The sequence below is a fragment of the Procambarus clarkii genome, chromosome 43 (assembly GCF_040958095.1).
Source record: "Procambarus clarkii isolate CNS0578487 chromosome 43, FALCON_Pclarkii_2.0, whole genome shotgun sequence".
NCBI lineage: Eukaryota > Metazoa > Arthropoda > Malacostraca > Decapoda > Cambaridae > Procambarus > Procambarus clarkii.
Window position 1 is genome coordinate 32,463,280 of NC_091192.1, and position 24,858 is coordinate 32,488,137.

The 24,858-nt window shown below is 39.8% G+C and overlaps 1 protein-coding gene across 8 annotated transcripts in view; it reads right to left on the reverse strand.

Annotated features, from left to right (window-relative positions):
• Positions 1–3,072: 3,072 nt before the first annotated feature.
• LOC123755926 (EI24 domain-containing protein tank) overlaps positions 3,073–24,858 on the reverse strand; it is a 22,309-nt gene continuing 523 nt past the window's right edge. The window contains exons 2-9 of one of the 8 annotated variants that reach the window (XM_069300209.1): positions 24,723–24,796; positions 21,088–21,356; positions 16,534–16,780; positions 11,137–11,256; positions 10,806–10,942; positions 6,319–6,405; positions 5,851–5,925; positions 3,073–4,226 (exon numbers count right to left, since the gene is read on the reverse strand). In XM_069300209.1, coding sequence (XP_069156310.1) covers positions 4,076–4,226; positions 5,851–5,925; positions 6,319–6,405; positions 10,806–10,942; positions 11,137–11,256; positions 16,534–16,780; positions 21,088–21,356; positions 24,723–24,737 — 1,101 coding nt within the window. In that variant the 5' untranslated portion in view covers positions 24,738–24,796 and the 3' untranslated portion in view covers positions 3,073–4,075. Of the gene's footprint in view, positions 4,227–5,850; positions 5,926–6,318; positions 6,406–10,805; positions 10,943–11,136; positions 11,257–16,533; positions 16,781–21,087; positions 21,357–22,544; positions 22,602–24,722 lie in introns of those variants that run through there. The other 7 variants (XM_069300210.1, XM_045738887.2, XM_045738892.2 and 4 more) reach the window with 7 other exon arrangements.

The window sequence follows — 24,858 nt, forward strand, 5'->3', positions numbered from 1 at the left end:
CCCCGGTGAGATTTCTCTCTCGTTTGGGTACCGTTTTCAGTTTCATCGTAGGGTCGGTCATTTTTCGTTACCCCGGTGACCCATGCACAGGCATTGCTAATGGTCAATGATGTCATCAGCTAGCCAGTCACCCCATCTTCATCTTCCCTGAATAAGTTCGTTTTCTGTTATTCTGTATTTATTCCCATTTTCAATATTTATAGCAAAGGGGATTAAAATGCTGCATTCTGTTAAGCCTAATGTGCAATGGCGTTAACCAGTAACAGAAGACCAACAACCTTGCCAACAAGCAAGGATGGAGGAATGAATAACCGGGTAAAAGATGGAATAAGAAATACCTTTATGGGAAATGGGACAAGAGCGGATGGCTTCTCTAGCGGCAGCATCCGCACGCTCATTTAAAGAAACACCAATATGGCTAGGAACCCAGAAGAACTATGATTTAAATTTACTAAGAGATAAGAAACAGTCAATGTTGAATCTCGACTCCCACCGGATGGACAGGATTAAGGGACCCTAGAGCCATGAGGGCACTCAGAGTCAACTACTGCCACAAAGGAGGATTGACAATGAGAAAGCAGGAGACGAAGAGCATAGAGAATAACAAAGTTCCGCTGTCAAAATGCTAGCCTCCGGAGGTAGGCGACACACAAGTGCGATCAGGAAAAACAACAGCAGCCTACACCGTCCGCAGACTTAGACCCATCGGTGAAGATGGAAACTGTGCGGGAATGAGAAGAAAAGGGCTCAAGGGAAAGGCATTTGAGAACCGTACAGGGGTAAAAGCTCTAGTGATGTGGGTTAAGGATGTACAAAACTGCGAAAGGGGGACTACACGGAGGCAAAGAAGGAACACGAGAAATATTAGAAATACGAACGGAAAGAGAATCCTGCAAACGAGATAACCGGACAGAAAGAGGGAGGTGGTGAAGAGAAACAGGAACCACAGGAGGGGAACCACAGTTAAAGCACGACAGGCGAGAGGAAGGATGTTGCAAGGACTGCGCAAGACAGCGAAGACCGTAGCGATCACGTCCTGGAGAGATAGGAAGCCAATGTCCACATACAAGCTGAGGACAGGAGTCGAACGAAAGGCACCAGAGAAGGAAAAGAAGACAAGAGACATGGTAGGAAGGGGGGAAAACTCCAGAAGGAGAATCAGGAGGGAGACTTTCTGGGACAAAACGTAAAGGAACTGGGAAGTGTTGGTGGGCATGTCCGGGTCTAAGGCCTGGAAACAGTTGCGGGACTGAGGAAGGAGGGAACGACGAGGAGGTAGAACGCAACACGCGAACATAAGAAACGCCAGTGAAAGGGTAGAGTCGGCGGACTTGGTGTCTTGCTTAAAAATCAAACGATCCCGGTGTTTCAAGTTGAGGACTGCTTCCTCAAGCTTGTAGTGGATACACGTGCAGGAGAAGGTAAGGTGGGCCTCACCACAATTGAGGCAGCGAGCCTGGGGAGATGAGCAATCTATCTTAGTGTCTATTGTCCCCACACATGGGGGCATAGAAACAAGACTTGTGCATTTGAGGGCAATGTGCCCAAACCAATGTGCCCTTACTACAATGTCTAGGAGAGGGAATGTACTCCTGAACGGAGCACCTGGCACCAGCAAGAATGATATAGAGCGGAAGGTACCTACTATCGAAGGGGATTTTCGCAACTCTAAAGGGGATGATGGCAGCGACCACGAGGGGGTCGAGTGAACGTGTCCACCTGGAAGACAGGGTGGCCCTTGGGCTTCGAGGATATGTTTAATATCCTCATGGCAGTCTTAGGTCCCTAACACCAGTTGCAACATGGTGCGGGAGAACAGTGCGAACACTGGCATTTAACCAAGCGTTTTTGGAGACCTGAACAGGGGTCTCCCCAATACAAGATAATGCAGCTAAGCGGGTAGCTGCATCCGGTGTAGGAGCTGCGACGACACGTGTACCTAAACGGGTGGGGTTAAAAGCAACAGACATCCACTGAATCAACAAGGTGTTTATAGTGAGAAAGCATCAGGAGTAGAATCCAAATGGAGGAGATCAAAGTATCTAGCCCACGAACCAGGACCAAACAAGGCTTGGAACGTATTAGTATGGGAAGGGATCGTGCGAGTACGGCCGTGGCGGGTACGGCATTAAGAACCCCCAGAGAGGGGGGGGGGTTGAAAGATACAGTAGTCACAATGAGAGACCGAGCCGTACCAGGGGACGAGGTGGTCACCGCTGGGGGCATGTGGCTTGACCCAACCACAGAGGAAGGGGTGCAGGGGGTAGTCAGGAGGGTCAAAGGAAGAGCTAGGTCTGGGCCCACTGTAGCGGGGGGCTACAGAGCCCGATCTTCCAACACAGTCAGACTCGGGGGGGCTTGGTCGCCCACCCCCATGAACTTGAGAAGTCATAAGAGGGAACAGTATTCAGCGTTACAGGATAGGACAGCCAACAGGAGACATGTTGCCGGTCTTGCCGAGGTCCCCTAGGGGTGCGCCGTGAGTATATGCCCCACAATCTTCACCTTAAGAACCATCAGTCCGTCGAGATCAGGTTCAGGGATGAAAAGAGGATTGACAATAAAAGCGTCCCCTCGTCCGAGACATTGGGTACTACAGTTCAATGGGCGAGAGTATGCCTCCCTAAACACCCGGGCATCAAAACAAAAGTCCGAAAGAATAATAAAGACTGGCAAAAGGTCATTAGTAAATGACAATTAGAAAGGAAAAGCAGGGAGTGGGGGTGGGGAGGGGGGGGGAAGAAAACGAAACATAAGGAAAAGGAAAAGTTATCTGGCACAATTCAAGAGGACAGCAGCAGGAGCATAAGGCTACAAAAGGACAGAGGACTGTCCCAAGGAGCATCACACTCCGGCAGCCGCCCACTACACCCCATCACGGCAACAACGGGCTAGACTGGGTATTGGGGGTAGCACCAATAAGTAATTATCAAAAGAAAGCACCAAGTAATTATCAATAGAAGGGACCAAACCGGGGAGACTATGTAGCACCAAAAAGTGTGGGATAATCAAAATGCACTAAAGATCACTAACGATGCCAATACGAAGCTCTTGAAGGAAATAACTACCAAATTTGAATTTATTTTTTATATATACTGTATATAAAATAGTTACACTAGAATTGAGCTACAGTATTGAAAACGTGGGTAACAGCTCACTCCTGCCACGAGTATGTGGGTGTGATTGTGATCTGAATGAATTTGTACAATAACAGCTTTCATCATAAACCACACAAACCACATAAGTTACAAAAGTTTAGGACATTGTTCACCACATAAGTTGAACAATGTCCTAAAATATTAAATAAAATGCCTTCTTCAGGCACAGGAATCAGTCTGCAAATGATGTCATTTTGTAAAACTATCTTTCATAATATAACAAAATATTCAATATACTGACAAAGTTCCTGTAAGTTTAAATAAATTATTAGCTTAAATTTTCATGTCGCAAACAATATGTATCAGTCTTTCATTCATGCTACATCCATGTTACATCAATGTGTTCACTAAGGTTTCCTTACATCCACTTACTCATGAGTCATAAGCTTACAGATTCTTCACATACTGTCTGTAATATCTCACTCCATTTTACTTTTTAAGTACATTCACATTTCTTGTTCTATATTTCTCAGACTTCACAAGCCAATCGTAAAACCTTAAAATTACTATACACTCGCATATTTTCCTCATAGATACTATTGCTAATTGTCCCTTGCACAAGATGGCAAGAGATGCAGCCAAATAAAAACTCTCATAGCTGATGGAACAAGTTCCAGTTGAGTGAGTAAAGGGGTGTAAGAAACCACCCTGTCAATGACCTATTTGACAAAGTTATATGGATATAAAAAATCCATGGGGCTTAATAGCTCCACTTCTGGGGAAGAGAGATGATATCTCTAAATCACCATCAATCAATATGTGATCAAAATAATTCTTCATATACAACAGAACTGCTGGCCAAGTAATATTAATATGAAATATTGTTGCATCTTTGGTGAAGCAACTTTTGCTTTGGTCACAGACCATAAAACAGCTTCAAATGTCTGAAGCAATTCCCGTCGAGTAAAGCAATCTTCCTAACGTCTACTGGGACGAAAGGAAGTAGAACGATAAGGAGATGGCTGAGGAGTCTTGCTGGGGGTCGGTGGAGGATGTCTTGTGACTAAAGTCTGGATGATGCGGTTCGACACACCAACCACCAAGGAAAACAAGTGCATTTGGCAACCACTGCAAAATGAGATAAATATAATGTAAACCTTAGTACAGTATATAACTACAGAACTTCATTCCTAAAATATTTTATTGAACTTAACAGCCAAAGCAAAATCAACTTTAAAATATTTTCTGTAATCTCGATGTTTCAGATATTCACTATCAAATACTGTAATGATACAGTACAAAGTTTTCATTTGAATTTTAATATTTGATGTCCAACTACCCTTTGAATGTGGCAATAATTAAATACACAGCCCCCAGAAATGCAGAGAAATTATTTTATATATTTTTTCTATAGTAGGGACAGTAAGTTATATAAGAATGGAAAAATAGTAAATAGATTTTCCTTGCCATACTGTTAGTCTGGCACATTCATGAAGTTGTACTCACCTAGTGGGTACTATTGGGCTAAGAAGTCAATTTTGCCACTGCCACACACATTCCTTGTGCTTTTGTATCTACATTCTGATACTTTACACTTGCTATTACACAGGAATTATTGTGTGCTTTAACACTAATAAAATCTTTAGTATATTATAATTCATATATAATAATTCATGAAATATATATTATAATTCCTATTATTTTTTGTGAACGGCAAGAACATAACTGGTTTATTAATAACACTTCAACAAAATTTTGTTTTTACAATATACCAGTAATTTATTATCTTCAGAATTGAATCACAAGATTTTTTTGGTAGCTTATTTGAGCTTCAAAGCATAATAATGATAACCTAACTAATCTATGCTACCCACTAAATGGCAAAATTAAATACTGTGTATACCACAGGCCAAGCACTCCTTTGAAAAAATATTTTTGTTTCATGCCCACAAATTTAGAAAGTGTGTTGTCCAAAATTACCAATCCTGCAGTTTAAGAACGTCTTTGGCGAGAGATGGTAAATACTGTAATATTGGTGTAGCCTGTACACACGAGAGTGTGACTGGAGGAGCTTGACCGTTTAGTCACCAAGATACTCCTGAGTAGTAGTAGGTCTAGCGAGTGTGCATCAATCACTAATGAGTCTTCCTATTTAGAGCAATAAATAAATTAAATGGATAATTTACTACTATCTACTTTCAAGTGTGGTCTAGAACAGACACTTGCGAGATACTGTATTGACTCTCAGTGCGCTCAACTCACCATTGCTCACCAAAGTATCACCTGAGTACTTCTGTATACTCGACCAAATATATATATTCTTAGTGTGTGTGTTTATTGTCACTATACTTTACGTAACAATAGAACTGTTACATTATGGTTAGTTAGAAGTTAGTTAAAGCTTGCTCATTAATATACTGTACACAATTTTTAACTGTAAATATTATTGGAAGAATGGCACCTACTGAGTACCTGCCATACTGCTACTGTACCTGCTAAGTTGGAGATTTCGAGGATCAATATTCCCGCATCCCAGTCCTCCAGGCCTCCTGGTTGCTGGTCTGATCAACCAGGCTGTTCAATGAGGCTGCCGGCAGCCTGACATATGAGTCACAGCCTGGTTCATCAGGTATGGAGAATATTGTTACTGAACAATAGTACTATTATGTCAATTGCTGGGCTTTAGGACCTATCATTGGACCATACACACACATCTAGGCACATGCACTCATACTGCAACACACGAACTTACTTTGAGTTGAGCACTGGATCAGCCTCGTTAGCACTGATGATGAAAACGGGAAATAACAAAGCAAAGAGACAGCCACTGAAAAAATATAAGCAAATTACACAAATTAAGAACAAATTCATATTAAGGCATTAGTATGTTGAGATTGTGACATCCTGGCTGACTACATATACAAAATTTGTATAATAGGTTTATGTAATAAATATGATGAATGAAAATTAATTTCATGTTATTGTGAACTTTACTTTATATAAACAAATCCACAAAGGCCGTGACAAGAATTTGAACCTACGTCAGAGATCATCCCAGTCGCTGCCTTTATCGACTGAGCTACGACATGGTTGTAGGTCATTTACTTTATATAGAAAGAAATATCTTACTTCAAAAATTAATAAATTACAGTGCTGAATCTAAAATCTCTCCAGCACAAGATATGATGAGTGAAGTACAGACGTCAACATTGGACCTCACCTACTATACATTGAAGATTGATACATTGTGATAAATGCCAGAGGAAGGCCAAACCCCATGAAGTACGGCCAGTTCTCCTCGATGAAACTGCAATACAGAGGCAAAGTTACAATCAACATTATGGAATAAATGCCCTTACATCTATTGAGTTCTCAAAATTCCTTTCTCACTCATTCTCAACCTAACAACAAATCTGAGACCCTTCTTTATTGTGAGCATCCATGGTCTGGTTGATAGGATAACTGTGGCCTATATTTTGAGCATCCATGGTCTGGTTGGTAGGATAACTGTGGCCTATATTTTGAGCATCCATGGTCTGGTTGGTAGGATAACTGTGGCCTATATTTTGAGCATCCATGGTCTGGTTGGTAGGATAACTGTGGCCTATATTTTGAGCATCCATGGTCTGGTTGATAGGATAACTGTGGCCTATATTTTGAGCATCCATGGTCTGGTTGGTAGGATAACTGTGGCCTATATTTTGAGCATCCATGGTCTGGTTGGTAGGATAACTGTGGCCTTCTTTATTGTGAGCATCCATGGTCTGGTTGGTAGGATAACTGTGGCCTATATTTTGAGCATCCATGGTCTGGTTGGTAGGATAACTGTGGCCTATATTTTGAGCATCCATGGTCTGGTTGGTAGGATAACTGTGGCCTATATTTTGAGCATCCATGGTCTGGTTGGTAGGATAACTGTGGCCTATATTTTGAGCATCCATGGTCTGGTTGGTAGGATAACTGTGGCCTATATTTTGAGCATCCATGGTCTGGTTGGTAGGATAACTGTGGCCTATATTTTGAGCATCCATGGTCTGGTTGGTAGGATAACTGTGGCCTTCTTTATTGTGAGCATCCAAGGTCTAGTTGTAGGGCAATTTAGGCCTAATCTTTAGAGGCCCAAGTTTGAGTTCCCAATGATCTAAGCGAATGACAAAACAAAGCTAAACAAATGGAACCATTATTACAACAAAGTTTATCTTTAACACACTGTGTTAAAGGCAGTGACTGATAAGCATTGGCTATGACTGAAGTTTTTTGCCAGTGACATAAGTGAGATTTATTCCTACTTTATCATACTGTATCATCTGGGAACTGCTCATCTTTACAAAAGTGGTCCATGTACAACCTTCAGTTAACATTTAAAACATTAATGTATTTGACAGCACCTGAATATTTATCCTATAATTCTGCACAATTATTTATTTATAATAATGAAGTAATTACTACTTGCTAGTCACAAAAGAAATCAAAGTTTATATAAACTTTAATGTATATAATTTATTCTAAGTGTAATATTAATATTTGCATAGATATATTGCATTTTTTAATTCTAAAACATTATCCATGGGTTTTTATTTTGTGTTCTCATAAGCAGTACTAATGTTCTCTCAACCTTATATATTGTACTTCTCATAATAGCTTCCTTCAAAGATAAGAGTAGCCTCTAGGTAGTGATCCCTATTTCACCCTCTCTTGCCTCTCTGTAATCCCTATAACATGAAGCCTTCCTGTATGTATGTTACGAACCAAAATTCCTCGCCCGAGCACGAAGCAGTGAAGTCCACGCCATCTGTGAGTCCGCTCCCGAAAATCCCATAACATGGACAACGCCATCTAGTGATGACGGGAGATGCTGGCAATAAGTGCTGGATACCTGTCCTAGTCGGCTCGTGACGTAGCCGCTGCTGACCTCTGGTGAGGTGGCGCTTAGACAGTGAACGCAATCTATGGAGCAAAGAGGTGGACGTTTGTGTCTAAGCTAGTAAGTGATGTTTCCTAGTGGTCCCATGTAGTGTCCCCAGTACTGATGACGTGTCTGCTTCAGTCAACCTAGGACGGCTGTGAGGTACGTTGAAATCAGTCTACTCCAGGCAGCCAAGGTCTCTTCACCAGTCTGCTTTGTAGAAGCTGTGAGCCACCCCCGGACGAACTCTGCTGAGTGTGTGATAGCCTGCCTGAGGAGTGGCAGTGACGGGATTCGGCGTCTCCAGGGCTGGCTGGTGGAAGAGACCACCCACTGCGGTGCCGACCGAGGAGTGACCAGAGAGTCACACGAGGCTCCTGCCTAGGGCTCGCAACCCTAATATTAGTTGTGGAGTGGCCTAACAGTGAGGCTAACTAGTACCTGCCAGCTACAGGCTGGACTGTGGTTGTAGGCCATCACGACGAGGCACCCAGTGGGATTGTAATTTGGCTGGCCTGTGGCCAGGGTAGATTCATCGTGGGTTCTGGGGCCACGGAAGAGGAAACCAGGAAAGGCTACCCAGAGTGAGCGTCGCCGAGTATCCAGTGTCTTCAGAGGAAGACGAAGATGTAAATATTGTGTAGTAATAATTCCCTTGTGTGACTTTAATTTACATATGGTGGTGGGAAAGGAATATATATACAATTTAGTATACTTGTGTATTTAATGTACCTCCCCCGTTGATTTTACTTGCGTTACGGAGCTCACCCCTTGAAAGCCTCTACTAACTTGGGGCCGGATACCCAAAAAACTAATACCATCAGAAAAGAACCCGGTTGTGTCCCAGTAGAGCCGTAACAATGTAACACTATTTTCCCCTTCCATGATGAACACACTGCCTATCATCAAAACACCTCTACTTCACTCTTCTACTGTACAGCAGTCAAACCATTATTTTGCTTACAAATAGTACAGTAAATAGGGAAATACCCATGTGAAATGACAATTAGTCATGCCCGATAAACTGGGTTTCCAGAAGACACCTGAATGGAATTATTAAAGCAGGTGTCCAAACAATTTGAGTAAATTACTACTGACCTACTCTACCAACTCACACATCTTAGTTTTTTAACCACCCCTCATCATTTATACAAAACTTTATTACATATTCCTTTCCTGTATACTTGTCACATGCATCCTTTACACACTTCTTACATTCTCAATTTTAGACAATCTAGCACTCTCGTGCCATGTTTTTCTCCTGGAGGTCTGATATAGAACACAGTCATACAATACTTTCACACCCAATGTAACACTACCTTGCAGAATCTAGGGATTCCAACACTTCTCCCATACACAAGTCTGTGTGTTGTTCTACAAGTGAACTATAAGTAAATTATTGAAGCACACACCAGAGTATAAGGTTGCAGAAGGGAAGAACAGCAGCCAGGCCCTGGAAATTCATGTTAGGCATCAAGATATGAGCACTACTAAATTTCAGCCATTATGGGACAAGAAAACAAGCTTCCCCCACATTACATGAGCTAGTTATTAAGAGCTGAATGTACCTCCTGTTTGATACCTGCTTGATGGGGTTCTGGGAGTTCTTCTACTCCCCAAGCCCGGCCCGAGGCCAGGCTCGACTTGTGAGAGTTTGGTCCACCAGGCTGTTGCTTTGCTACCTTGTTTCCTCACTTTGTGATTTAACATTTGCCCTTAGTATTTCATAGGTTTAGGTCAACAGTTTAGATTATGCAATCCAGCAGTCCTGAATATTGGCAGCTCTTGATAATAGGATATTTCTAATAATGATTTTTTCTGTACTTGCCACTGATTTTTACTTAATATACCCATGGCCTAGTTAGCCTATTCTGTATTGATGATTAAACCAATCATTTGCCTTGGGATTCAATTGTTAATCTTTGTTGATTTGCTCAATAAAATATCCATGATTAAACTTAAAAAATGAGAGAACGTAATACCTGTAAATGTTATATTGATCAATATAGAGCACATCTTTATAAACATCAAAGATCTTTTATTCTGTAATTTAAACTACCCTCTCCCTCTTTATGAGAAAATCATACTTGTTCTGGTTTATTCTCCCTGCATTCCTGTTTCTGTTTATTTGCCCCCCCTTCCCCCTTGGGAATTTGAGCCACCTGGGGTAAAGTGATTTCATTGGCCACTGATCTCTTCCCTACTCCATTCTAGCCTAACTATTGATAAAAAAAGCCAGTTTAACCCCAGGGCTGTGCAACTATTAATAGCCGACAACACCGCTATGCAAAAAAACAAAATTTAAACAAAAAATTTCCTTCTAAGATTGTTAAAATGTGTTCCCTGATCACAGGGAAAAAATATAAATTGTAGACGACATATTTTAGCCATGATTAGGCGAGGAAGTCTGGTAAGATGCAGGCGGTGAAAGAGTACACGTCAAAGCTGGTCTTATCCAGCCGAGCCATCAGGCAGGAGTTACCGCAAAGATATTATTACCTAATTATTTCAATGTTTCTGATTGAATTTTCACAGTTTTATGCAGTAATATTATTCAATAGTGTGTAGTGTGATATTTATATAATAAAATGTGTAAACTATCACTATTCTCAAAAGGATGGTGAGCATCTCACCTCAAACAGAAGTAGGAGAAAAAGTCCAAAGGAATTTGGTGCATAAACAGGTGTGATAATCACTCATACATAAGCTCTTGCCCCTCTTTGCCTCTTTGGATTTCCCCACCGCATGTACACGAACCCACATAAGCACATGCATGCGCACTCTTCCACCACACTACTCACCTTAATCTCTTGTATAGTTCCCAACCCATGTTGAACCATCTGTACTCAAAGGCATAGAGTGCATTAAGCATACACAGGTGAATACCGTTCAGCATCAAATCAACACCCACCAGAGGCACCAGTTTCATCAAGCTAGCCTGGAAAAATGAGTTTATTTACTGCTTATCTGATAAAGTAAAACACATAAGTTTTCCCATGATCAATCACAAATTAAAACCATTGTTTTTCTCAGGTACAACTGCGTTAATGAATACCTAAGATATAATCTTTCTACATGCTAGCCATACTGGACACAACGCACCAACAACCTTCATCCACAGTGACTACTGACCTGAATGAGAAAAAGAAACTGGACAAAGATGGAGATGAGAATATCAGCTACAAGTTTACTGATGCTGCTGATCAGTTGGGGACGTCCTTGGCGCTGGCGATATGCACTGTCGGCTATGTCCTGTGGAGAATAAAGCCACATTAAAACCCATTTACTCTACGCTCTCGGTAAACACAGTATGAACATCCATCACTATTGTACATAGCTATCCATCTGACTAGAAAACTTTGCTGTCAAGATGTTTAGATCTTGAGGTTATCTTGAGATGATTTCGGGGCTTTTTTTAGTGTCCCCGCGGCCCGGTCCTCGACCAGGCCTCCACCCCCAGGAAGCAGCCCGTGACAGCTGACTAACACCCAGGTACCTATTTACTGCTAGGTAACAGAAGCATAGGGTGATAAACTCTGCCCATTGTTTCTCGCCGGCACCCAGGATCGAACCCTGTATCTAGAGCTGTATCTAGAAATATGCTTAAAAGCCACTATCAACTTGTCTTTCTTCTCCTATTCCTATCCTAAATAATATCTAAGAAAGTTGTAATACTCTATGACACAGACTGTGCTAAGTAGTAGTACGGGCTTGATGCCTTTTGATAATTACTGTACATACAGTACTTCCAAATAAATATGACTTTCCTAATTAGATGCACAATACAATACCCATATAAATTCAATAATATGCTACATCTTTGCTCTTATTCCAAACTCAACCATGCAACAAAAAGTTTCCCACATTTCGTCTAGTTCCTTTTCATTTTCCAATTAGTCAGTCCAACAGATGGTTCATTCACAGTGTGTATAATTTCCCAAGTGTAGTTACAGGATGAGAGCTACGTTCATAGTCTCCTGTCTTCCCAGAACTTTGTCATGTATTGCTTTGAAACTACTGATAGTTTTGGCCTCCACCACCTTCTCACTTAACTTGTTCTACCACTCTGTTTGCAAAAGAACACTTTCTAATATTTTTTGGCACTTATTTCCATAGCTTGAATCTGTGACCTCTTGTTCTTGAAGTTGCTGGTTTCACAAATTCCTCTATCAATTTGGTCGATTCCTGTACTGTAATTATATTTAAGGAGGTGAACATACCACCTATTTTTCTTCTATATTCTAGCTTTAGCATATTTAACACCTTTAGCCTCTCTCTATAACTTGTTTTTCAGTTCTGGAAGCCATTTTGTAGCATGCCTTTGCACCTTTTTCAGTTTACTGATATGTTTGAGATATGGGCATCTTGAGAATTTTGGAGCTTAGCGTCCCCACGGCCTGGTCCTCAACCAGGCCTCCTTTTTGTTACCCACCCCCAGGAAGCAGCCCATAGCAGCTGTTTAAGGGGGGCGTTACTTCCAAATTTGGCCAAAATATGCAATAAGTGAAAACTCGTTCGATTTCAATCAAACTTTTTTGACAAGTTGTATATAAAAAGGGTTTCATCTGGTCCAAATCTCAGCATCACTACATATATAGGAAGGGAGAAAAAAAAATATTGAATCGTGTCAAAAATTTTCAAAAATGGTCAAAAACTATCAAACAAAAATGTCAACTGAAATCATGTCTATGACTCAGCTATCATAATAGCATATATTAAAAACAAATCATAATTAGTTTTATTAAAAAAAATTAGTTAGAAAAAGTCAATTTTTTTTGTTTTTTTAATTTTATATCTTTTTTTTTATAGGGCAATTTGCATGAAACTTATACACCTGACTGCATGTAAGCATATCTGTAAGGGTGCCAATTTTGGAGGAAATTGGTTGATGTCAACCTCAGCCACAGATGGCAACATCTTAGACTTTATTTTTTACTTATTTGAACGTTTATGTTACTTGAAAGTAAATCTTTCATTTTTTTATTCAATTCACATGAAACTTACACCTTCTATGTAAAGTTTATGCCTCTGAAATCCTAAGGAAGCATTTTTTCCTGAGTTCATTTATTGATTTTATAAATAGCAATAAATAGCATAATTTTGTGGGGGAACTTTTGACTATTTGTATTAGAAAAATTAAAGACGTTTTGGAAAATTTCTTCCTATAGATCCTTTATTATATGCTAATGTGTCAGAAAAGTGTCATAGAATGATTATATCTGAAAGGTGTGGTTGTAAACTTACACTTGAAAATGTGTAAAATGCGTTGAAAAAAAATAAGAAAATAAAAATCTCCCTTACTATTTAGGCTACAGTACTGAAACTTAGAACAACTGCAGCCCTTTTCACATACAACTAGTCAAAAAATAATGGTTGACATTGAACAACTAAGTTTCCATAAATAATGCCCCCTTAACTCAGGTACCTATTTCCTGCTAGGTAACAGTGGCATCAGGGTGAAGGAAACTGCCCATTTGTTTCCGCCTCCACCGGGGATCGAACCCGGAACCTCAGAACTACGAATCTGAAGCATTGTCCACTCAGATATCAACTCCCACCATACAACAGCTGCATATTCCAATTTTGGTTTCACAAATGTCATGAACAGTTTCTTTAGTATTTCCCCATCCATGTAATTAAAAAAAAAAAGTGTGAAGTTGGAAAGCGATGCAAATGCTCCTCACACAAATGTTCTTTATATGTTCCTCTGGAGACAGTCCCAAACCACCTATAGATCTCATTCTTTATTAGAGTTCTTTAATGCCCTTCCACAATTTGTAAGTTGTAAGAGGTCTTTTCTCTAGTTCCACATTCCAAAACATGGCATTTATTCACATTGAATTTCATTTACCACATGGCACTAGCTCCAAGCACTTATTTTATCGAAATCAATTTGAAGGGCATAACAATCTAGGTCTCCAATCTTCCCTAGTAGCTTAGCATCATAAGCAAACCATGTTCATAGAATTCTGTCTTCCTTCTGGTAGATCTTTGATGTAGACCACAAAAATTACTGGTGTAAGAACTGAACCCTTTGGTACTCTGCTAGTAACATTCCTCCAATCAGATACATTGCCTCCAATTACCACCCTCATCTGTCAATTTTTTTCATCCATGTCAAAAGTATCCCCATCACCGCTCCAGCATGTTCCAGTTTCCAAAACAATCTCTTGTGTGGGACTGTCATATGCCTTTTTTAGGTCCAGATAGACACAGTCAATCCAACCATCTCTTTCCTATAGAATCTGTGGCTCTAGAAAAAACTAAGTAGATTTGACCACAGGATCTTCCCGTTCAAAAACCAAACTGTCTGTCCGTTTATGTCATTACTCTCCACGCATTTGTTCTAGTGTTTTGACTACCACACTTGTTAATGATACGGGTCTATAATTTAGAGGGTCTTCTCAGCTATTATTCTTGTAGATTGGAACCATGTTTACCTTTTTCCATATATCTGCTAAAATTCCTGTGCACAAGGATGTCTGAAATATTAATTAAGTGCAATGCTCAGCTCAGTTGCACATTTTCGCAGCACCCAAGGTGAAACTCCTAGTCGATCTGCTTTATTTCTTACTAGCCCCTCGAGTAATTTTTCCACTTTGTCTTAAGATGCCTATGTATTCTATGGTGTGCTCTGGAATTATTTTAGGTTTGTCTCTGAAATCCTCATTTTGTACAAGCACAAAAACTGTTCACGTAAGTGTTTCACACGTTTCCTACATGTGTTTCCTACACATTGTGGTGTTCCAGTGGTAGAGTATGTGGTTAGCAGTGCCTTCTTCTTGAGGTTATCTTGAGATGATTTCGGGGCTTTTAGTGTCCCCGCGGCCCGGTCCTCGACCAGGCCTCCACCCCAGGAAGCAGCCCATGACAGCTGACTAACACCCAGGTACCTATTTTACTGCTAGGTAACAGGGACATAGGGTGAAAAAAACTCTGCCCATTGTTTCTCGCCGGTGCCTGGGATCTAACCCAGGACCACAGGATCGCAAGTCCAGCGTGCTGTCCGCTCGGCTACGACCTTGGTCGCAGGTTCGTGCCCACCTCACAGCTCTAGTGGCATTTCTCTCAAGATATTCATTAATTTTCACAACTTTTGTTAGACCAAAGCTGGAATATGCAGCGGTTGTATGATGCCCATATCTTAAGAAGCACATCAACAAACTGGAAAAGGTGCAGAAACATGCTACTAAATGGCTCCCAGAACTGAAAGGCAAGAGCTACGACGAGAGGTTAGAGGCATTAAATATGCCAAAACTAGAAGACAAGAAAAAGGCGATATGATCACTACTTATAAAATAGTAACAGGAATTGATAAAATTGATAGGGAAGATTTCCCGAGACCTGGAACTTCAAGAACAAGAGGTCATAGATTTAAAACTAACTAAAAGATGCCGAAGAAACAGGAAAATTCCCTTTCACAAATAGTGGGGTAGACGGTTGGAACAAGTTAGGTGAGGTGGTGGTGGAAGCTAAAACAGTAATTTCAAAGAGTTATATGACAGTGCTGGGAAGACGGGACACCACAAACACAACTACACTGGGGCAACTACACTATTTCAATGTGTAAATCCAAAACTTTTTCCATCATATTTTCTCTTAATGTTGAGAGGTGATTAACACATCAGGTAAAATGGCTAGGTGAGGCATAAAGAGCTAGAAGAGCTACAGTCTTGGATTAGATTAGCAGTCTCTGTGGCACAGTGGTAACACTCGCATTGCACTTCATAAATGATTTGGCCTGGGTTCATATCCTGGCCGGGGAGGATTGACTAGGTGCCAATCCTTAACTGTATGCCTCTGTTCATCCAGCAGTTTATGGGTACCTGGTTAAAACAATTTAGCAAGTCATATTCCATGGAAGATTAAGATTAGGAACCTGCCCGAAATGCTATGGATGCTATTGGCTTGACAAGATTGTAAAAACTCTTGTATATATAAATATTCATATATATATATATTTATATTTATATATATATATATATATATATATATATATATATATATATATATATATATATATATATATATATATATATATATATATATATAAAAATATATCTCACTGATAGGTAAAAACTTACTTCCATACATACACTGTTACATACACACAGTTACTTGCATGTGTACATTATAACTTCCATACATTCATTTGTTACTTCCATATAAATATCTCAATTAAGAATACATAAAGTAAACAAAATGTAAATAAAATAATTACCAAAAGATGAAGCCATAAGTCACACCTGGCAAACAAGCAATGTCCTGCTCCTTTGAATGCAGCCAGCAAACTCTAGCAAAGGTGCTTAAATGCAAGTGTTGCCCTTTTTTTTATAGTTGTGACTTAAAATATATCAAGTAGATGCTGAAAGTACTTGAAAAATACTTTAATCTTTTCAACTAAATATCAAGAACATGTTTAAAGTACATTATGAAATTGCAAGAATGGTACAAACACTAAAAAATTGGTACTTGAGTACTAATTAAGCACTTGAACCCAACAAACCATGGTCACACCACAATGCGTACTTGAAACCATATGGTGTTAATGATCCTGGAGAGCACGAAGAGTGGCAAGACCCACAACGTGTTGAAGATGGTAGTTAGAGTGGGCAGCACCAACGACCACACTGGCCCCGCTTCCTCATCCAGAAACAGCCCCAGCACCTGCTTCAGTCCCGGCAGCAGCATGTAATGGAACAATGCCACACTGAGGCCGAAAACAGCACCGTTGAGGATGCAACACTGCAAGATGCGATGGGTCACTTTGGTCTCGCTGCAAACAAATGTAGTACCAAAGACCATCACCAGGACGTAATGTCACAAACTACCAAACAAATACTTTAATACTGAAATACTGTTTTTTGCCACTTAGTTTCTATTATCATAATGAACTTCAAAAGTTTTCATTTTATAAATACTGTAAACCTAACTCCCATTTAATGAGTTCTAAATCATAATTTATTTACAGGTAAAATTTGAAAATAATTGAAGTATAAGCATGTAATCGCTACAAGTGTGACATGCTTCTGGCTCACAAATGCGGCCATCACCACATGGAGCAGATCTGTAGAGTAACATCAAATACCTAGTACCCTATACCATAAACACAGTATAACTTCCTTAAAAATAACAAATAAAACCCTGACAATTTTAAGACCGAATTTCAGAACAATAGCAGTTTCTATTAGATTTGTATTACTTAGGGGGGCGTCTTACTATATTTTTAACACTTTCGTTCAGTAAGAACTAGGCATCAAGTCATTCGTTAAATAGAGGGAAGTCTGGTAACGACTCTGCATCGAGTCTTCCACTAAAGTATTTGCCAAAAATACGGTTTTTATTCAATTTTGGGGGGACTGATTTTAAACTGCGCACCAACGCGCCGCTTGCCGCCTTTGGGGAAAAGGGGACACTAAGTGCAAGGCATGTAATGTGGCACTGTGTCCTGGACCATGCTACACCAACTACCATCGCAAGAAACAATTCTGGGCTGATAAGCAGTAATGCTTGCCCACCATCCACTCCACCTATAAAAAGCATGTGTTGACCCTTCAAGAAACATTTTCCTGCTGCAGGTGGAGTGGATAAAACTACTGCTCAACCCATGTCATGCGCCACAAACCCCGAATTGCTAAGTACAAAAAGTTTAAGTTTTTTATATAGTTTATATTATTGTTTATACTTTATTGTATTTGCAATATTGTTCTTCAATTTGCTCTTGTATGCATATATCCATCTAAAGCATTCCATTAGATACAATTTCAAACCAAAATGAGTGCTGTAACACAAATTGATGTTAGCAACCGGAATATACACTAAACATTTGTGGGTGGGAACTGGGGGTGTAGCGAGTGGGCGTCTGGGCGCTCCCTTGCGGGTAACACTTGGCCCGTCTTCAACTTGTCGGCGGATGGAGCGTGACCAGGTTTTTTTAATTTATATGCATATACTCCTCTAGAGAATTCTATTGTGAACCCATTGATACCAAAATGAAAGACCTAGGACGAAAATTGAGGTGACCAAAGTGAAGAGTACACATTTTATCGCTCTTGCGCGCTCCCAGGTCACTCGCTCGCACTTTGTTTGCTGCAGGTGGTAAGCCGGGCTTTTGGAGTTTATATGCATTTACTCCTCTAGAGAATTCTATTGCGAGAACATTGATACCAAATTGAATATTTTAGGACGAGAATTGAGGGGGGGGACAAAGTTGGAGAGAATACACGTTTCAGAATTACCACGCGCACCCGTGGAATGCCCAAACCCACCCGGGGTAGTGGGGAGGTCGTGCGCTCAAGAGCGCGAAAGTGTTAACTACAATCACAGTTCAGCCTTACAGCACTGTTTAGGGCGAGTGCTAAGGCAGAGCTTGGAATAAAAAGAAAATGTAATATATTCAATGCATGCAGATACAACTTCGTGCAAAACATGGGAGGCTCGGCTGAACTTTGATAACTGGTTACGAGATTATTACTCCCACCAGAACTGCTTAGTGCTTCATAATGGTGTATGAAAATGTAGTTACAGTATACTGTATATATGTACATATAGTGTATATTGTGCAACAGCAGCAAAAAACAGTGTGTGTTATTGTTCTAAGATGTAACTGTGTGCATATTAGTGACAAATATATTTGAGTGTTCAGATGTTCTACACATTATATAAATTTCTTAAATGACACACTAATGCATAAAATTGGAAAAAAATCAGATATTGAAATAAATCTAAAAATATCTTCGAGGAAACATAAGAAGAACATAAGAACATAAAGAGGGATGGTAACTGCAGAAGGCCTATAAGCCCATACGAGGCCACTCCTATTTATAACCATCCAATCTCGAAATTCATATCTAAATATGAATCTCGATATGGATACGACATACTGTATGAATCTTATTCATTTATATATCTAACCTATGCTTGAAACAATCAAGAAATCCTACTTCTATTATGTTACGCGGTAATTGGTTTCACAAATCAACAACCCTGTTACCGAACCAATATTTACCCAGATCTTTCCCAAATATAAACTTATCCAACTTATACTCATTGTTTTATACCCCCCCATTGTTTCATGTTGTCTTGTATTGATACTTTTAATACCATATTAATATCCTCTGTTATGTCCACTCATTCACTTTTACACCTCTATCGTGTCACCCCCAATTCATTGCCTTTCTAGAGAATAATTTAAGCTGTCAAACTTCCTTCATATGAAAGATTTCCAAGTTGTTTCAAGATTCTTAGATGGACCAAACAGTGGTCCATCATCTATCATCGCTAAATAATAGCAGTTACATATATATTTTAAAATTTGTAAGCGATGCTGGGGCCACAAGGTGAACAGCTCATGCTGCATGCACCAGGGAATGATGCCCATGATTATTTTGTTTAATGGCATCTGTTTACTGGAGCCCTGAGGTAGCTGTTGTAAACTCTGTGTAGCCATGACTTAAACCTTATGCTGTACTTTAACAAGTATATATACAGTGTGCGCCGTGCAGGTAATTAGACCAAAATCATATACTGTACTGTATAGTACAGTAGTGTCATTCGAGGGTTAAAGCCAAAATATGCACAATGTTCAAAATAAAGCAAATAGAATACTGGGACTTATTTCTAGAATCATTAGCAATAAAACACTAAGTGATATTCTAAGAACAGCTATATTCTGCAGCTATATAGATTATGCAGTTCAGTTTTGGTTGCCATTCTACAGAATAGACAAATTCACTAGAACACATTCAGCGAAGGATGACAAAGTTAATCCTACAAATTAGAAACATTCCATATGAAGAAAGACTTGGCAAAGAATTAGGAGCGAGATATTAATAAGGTATTAAATATATCAGCACAATATAGAACATGATACAATGGACAAATTGTATAAGTTTAGATTTAGGAAAGACCTGGCTAAATACTGGTCTGCAAACAGGTTTGTTAATTTGTGGAACAGATTACTGGTAATATAATTGACATTAGCTTGTTTGATTGTTTCAAGCGTAGGTTAGACATAGGTGAATTAACTTTCACGTGAATTACCAGTATGTGGTGTAGTGGTAATACACTCGCCTGGCGTTTCGCGAGTGCTTTGTCCTGGGTTCGTATCCTGGCCAGGGAAGATTTACTGGGTGCAAATCTTTAACTGTAGCCTCTGTTTAACTCGACAGTAAAATGGGTACTTGATTGTAAAAACGCTTCTTCGTGGGGGTCGTATTCCAGGGACCATAGAAATAAGAACTTGCCAGAAACGCTACGCGTACTAGTGGCTATACAAGAATCATCCCTCTTGTATACATCTCAAAAAAAAAAAACTATAAATACGAGCTGCCATGTTTGGGTTAGTTGGCGTTCTACAGTTTCTTTATTTCTTATGTTCGGGTGTATGAGGCAGCGCCTATTTATATCTACGGCACATATTTCTATCCACAATATAAATAGGAGCTGCCTTGTTTGAACCAATAGGCCTCCTATAGTTCCTTTATTATATTCAAATGATGATGATCAAATGATGATTGGTTGACAACCATATACAGTTGTGAAAACCATATGAACATAACTGGCATCCATATCATGTAATTATAATGATTTCATGTACTGTATCAAGGTAAACTTAACAACATCCATATAGCCATGTTAGCACCATTTGTGTAAAACCCAGAGAATGATTAACCAGAATATGATAACTGCATTACCCTGTGAATCAATGTATGACAATAACCGCACTTTAAAGGTTAGTCTCGTGGTTTTCATTTAACAGGATTCCATTATATAGCTGTAGGCTTCAATAATAAAGACAAAAGCCTACATAAATTTGACATGCGCACAAGTCCTAAGCATAATAATATACTAAATTGTTGGAAATGGAAAATAAATTAGAAATTATATTACAAAAGTTAGAATCGGACTAATAAGAGAGTGATATCATGCAATGAGTTGTTAGCCAAGGTTAAAGATGTTTACATGAGTGTTTCAAGATAAATTGATTTATGAGAAAATCAAGTACTGTAACTAAAATACATTAAACTCAGTGCTGTAAAATATTAAGATCAATGCTAAATATATCATGTGATCACTGATTACCATAAACAAGCCAAGCAGTCAATACAATACCGAGAGCCAGCTGTCACATGCACATAGGGATCTCGGAGAATCCTCCACAGCACTAACTCTTTTTGTAAAGCTTGCTTTTTTTTCTTTTCCACCTGCTGCGCTGCACGTCTCTTCGCCAAGTTGGTTTCCTGAGAAGGGGAGCTGCGGGGCTTCTCTGGCACTTCTGCATCATACCCGAAGATGAGGACAAACCCGGCAACGCTGTCTCTTAATCCTCTAAAAAACCCACGGAGTATTAACTGGAAAACAAGATAGTGACAGGTAAGCAACCAGAGTTTTTGTCCTCTGTACCAGTACAGGTAGTTAATATAAACATTATACAGGTTATCTTCTTGAGGTTGAGAGATTTCGGGATTAGCGCCCCTACGGCTCAGTCCTAGACCAGGCCTCCTTTTTGTTACACAGCCCCAGGAAGCAGCCCATAGCAGCTGTCTAACCTCCCGGTACCTATTTCCTGCTAGGTGAACAGGGGCATCAGGGTGAAAAACACCCATTTGTTTCCGCCTCCACCAGGGATCGAATTCGGAACCTCAGGACTACGAATCCAAAGCACTGTCCATTCAACTGTCAGGACCCTACTTTTTTTTTTTTACTCACTAATTTTTAATAAATTGCAGATACTTATATTTTTAATTAATGTGCCACAGAACAATTTACATTTTACATAATTACCAAGTGGTCATGTTGACTGTCCCAGTAATATAGTCGGGTTCCTTTTTGACACCCAATTGAGAATTCCAGGTTCAAATCCTGGACAGATCAGAAATGGTTGGGCACATTTCCTATCACCTAATGCCCCCCTGTTCACCTAGCAGTAGGTACCCAGGAGTTAAGTCAGCTTGTTGTGGGGTTGCATCCTGGGCTGAGTCAGCAATTCAACCTGGGGGAGGGGGAGGGGCAGAATCTCAATATAATCCTAACATTAATGAATACACTCTGGCTTCCTGTTCCATGACACTGAATTATTACCAAAAATAAATACAAATTAAATTATAACAGTTTGGTAATAAGTGTGTTAGACAATAAGTAAGTATATTGTGTACCAATGTACACAACATACACACTGAAATAAGTGACAAAGCTTACCAAGCTATCACTGGATGCAAATAGACCAGAGAAATTAGTAATACACAAACACCTCTAAACCCCACACATAAAAGCATTATACAATACAGTACAACCTCGACTCGACACACCTCGATTCGGCGAATCTTTGGCTAGGTGCAGGAGTCACAATAACATGGCTGAAATATGTTGACCAAACCACACTAGAAAGTGAAGGGACGACAACGTTTCGGTCCTTCCTGGACCATTCTCAAGTCTATGGTCCAGGACGGACCGAAACGTCGTCGTCCCTTTACTTTCCAGTGTGTGGTTTGGTCAACATACTCCGGCTAGGTCACACACGTTGTGCTCGACTAACTCACCCAGTTCGGCGTACTGCACTCTGGTTTGCCGAAGCAAGGCATGTGCGGATTTGCTTATGATGTTGGGACAGTTCACAGACTGGTAGAAATTTCCCATTCTATTATAGGAAATTTCCCATTCTCTTTACAGAAGTGCAGGGAGTAGGGATTATTAACGTCACACTACCAGGAATCAGTAAAGTTTTACAGAAAACTGCAAGGTGCATAGAAAACAAATCACAGTAATTCCGCAAAACTTTTCAGAAGAAAAAAAAGCAAGTAGTGTATATCTAGCAAGCATCATTCCATTAGTACTGAATGCCACCATCAGATGGGCTGAATTTATTCTGTAATCATAGACCCATATATTGTTAACACTGTCGCTCTCTTTGGACACCGATCCCGTCCATTTTTTTCCTCCCGAGTCTTAGCAGTGGACAGGACTTGCATCCACTATAAAAATATTTGTATAAAATTAATTTTTTATCTGATCAACCTCGGGATAGTATCAAAATAAGCCCCTTTAGAATGCGCACAATTTGATACCAAAATGAAAGACATAACATTAAACTTGATGTCCGAACACTTGAAAGATTATAAATAGGTTTTTGGTATAATTTTTAAAATATTTGGTAAAATTCTATTTATTGTCCTATTATGTTGGGACTAGTTTTAAAATGTGCGCCTTTATGTTGCAAACAATTTGATACCAAAATGAAAGATGTAAAAAAAAAAATTTATGTCAGAACACTGGATGGAAAGACATAAATAATTGTGATGAACTTCCAGAATTAAAATATTTGTTAAAATTCCAGTTATTGCTCTATTATTATGGGACCAGTTTTAAAATATGTGCCTTTTTATTGCAAACAATTTGATACCAAAATGAAAGACGTAACACGAAAATTGATGTTATCAAACTGAACGAGTATACACATTGAGTTGCAGTGTACAAATTATTGCTCGTTTATGGGTAACTTTAGGCTTTTCTGTGAGGAGGCACGCCAGGCTTTTGTACATTATATTCATACACATCTGTAGGGAATTTAATTGTGAACACAATGATACTAAAACGAGCGACGTAGCACGAGAATTAAGGAGAAAAATGGAAAGAGTATGCACATTTTACTGATTTTGTGCGCTCACAGGTAACTTTTGCAGACTTTAGGCTTTGCGGTTGAGAGTCACGCCAGGCTTTTGGACATTATATTCACACACACCTGTAGGGAATTTAATTGCAAACACAATGATACCAAAATGAATGACGTAGCACGAGAATTAAGGTAAACTGAAACGAGTATACACATTTAGGCGTCGCTGCGCACCTTCCCGCATGCTCGCACGTTGGGCCCATGACCTAAGTTGGCAGCGCGCATGTCGGGAGCGTGATAGTGTTATTAAATAATAACATTATTTGCTAGATTGGTTATTTAGCAAGACATAAGGTATTAGTTAGGTCACCTGGCTAGGTTATTTAATGGAATCCTCAAAATACAATGTATTAGATTAGAAATTTAGCTATGGTATTAGTTAGGTTAGCCTCATCATTAGGTAAAGTTAGGTAAAACATTTCCCAGCAGCCAGATAACCCAAGTTGCTAGCAGAGCTTCATGCACAATTTTGCAATCTTGTATCTTTTCCCCAGAATGAGGCGAGTTGACCCAAGAACAGCACTGACTGCAGTCACAAACAACACAAAGCAGAAGTGTTACCCCTCCACCGATACAACATTTTAGGCTCTGGTCCATGTAGCCTGGATGATGAAATGTGACATTTCAGAGCATCAGAATATTTAAGCCAGATTTGGTCATGGGTAATGAGAGAGCACTGTGCAGGATGTTATCAGTTTTATCTGTTAGTATCAATTGCTACGAACTCTGCCTCAACATGTTTATATAACAAGCGTATTACTGCTTATTATAGTCAATCATGAGATACAATGAGGGCAGGTGAGGCCGCGACACACACACACAGTGCTCTATGTACTCGCCTGAGGTCAGAGTGCAAGATAGTGTGCCCCCCTTGACACAGGTCACCCTCAAGTGCCCATTAACCCCTTCCTCATTACACTCACACACCACTCATGCTCAACACTCACACTCAACTCGCCCACACCACACAGTTACCACCCTAACTACTCCCAAACCACGCCACTACACACACCTTACGAAAACTACACTAATTCGCACGGATATCTACCTTCAGTGAATCCATTTCACACAATGTAGGTATTTCCTCGATAGACGATGCTCGGCTGCCGCACACGCTTGTTCCTGGAATTTAATGGTGTTGAAGAGTAAAGATAAACTCCTGGACACTCTAGCCGGAGATCGCT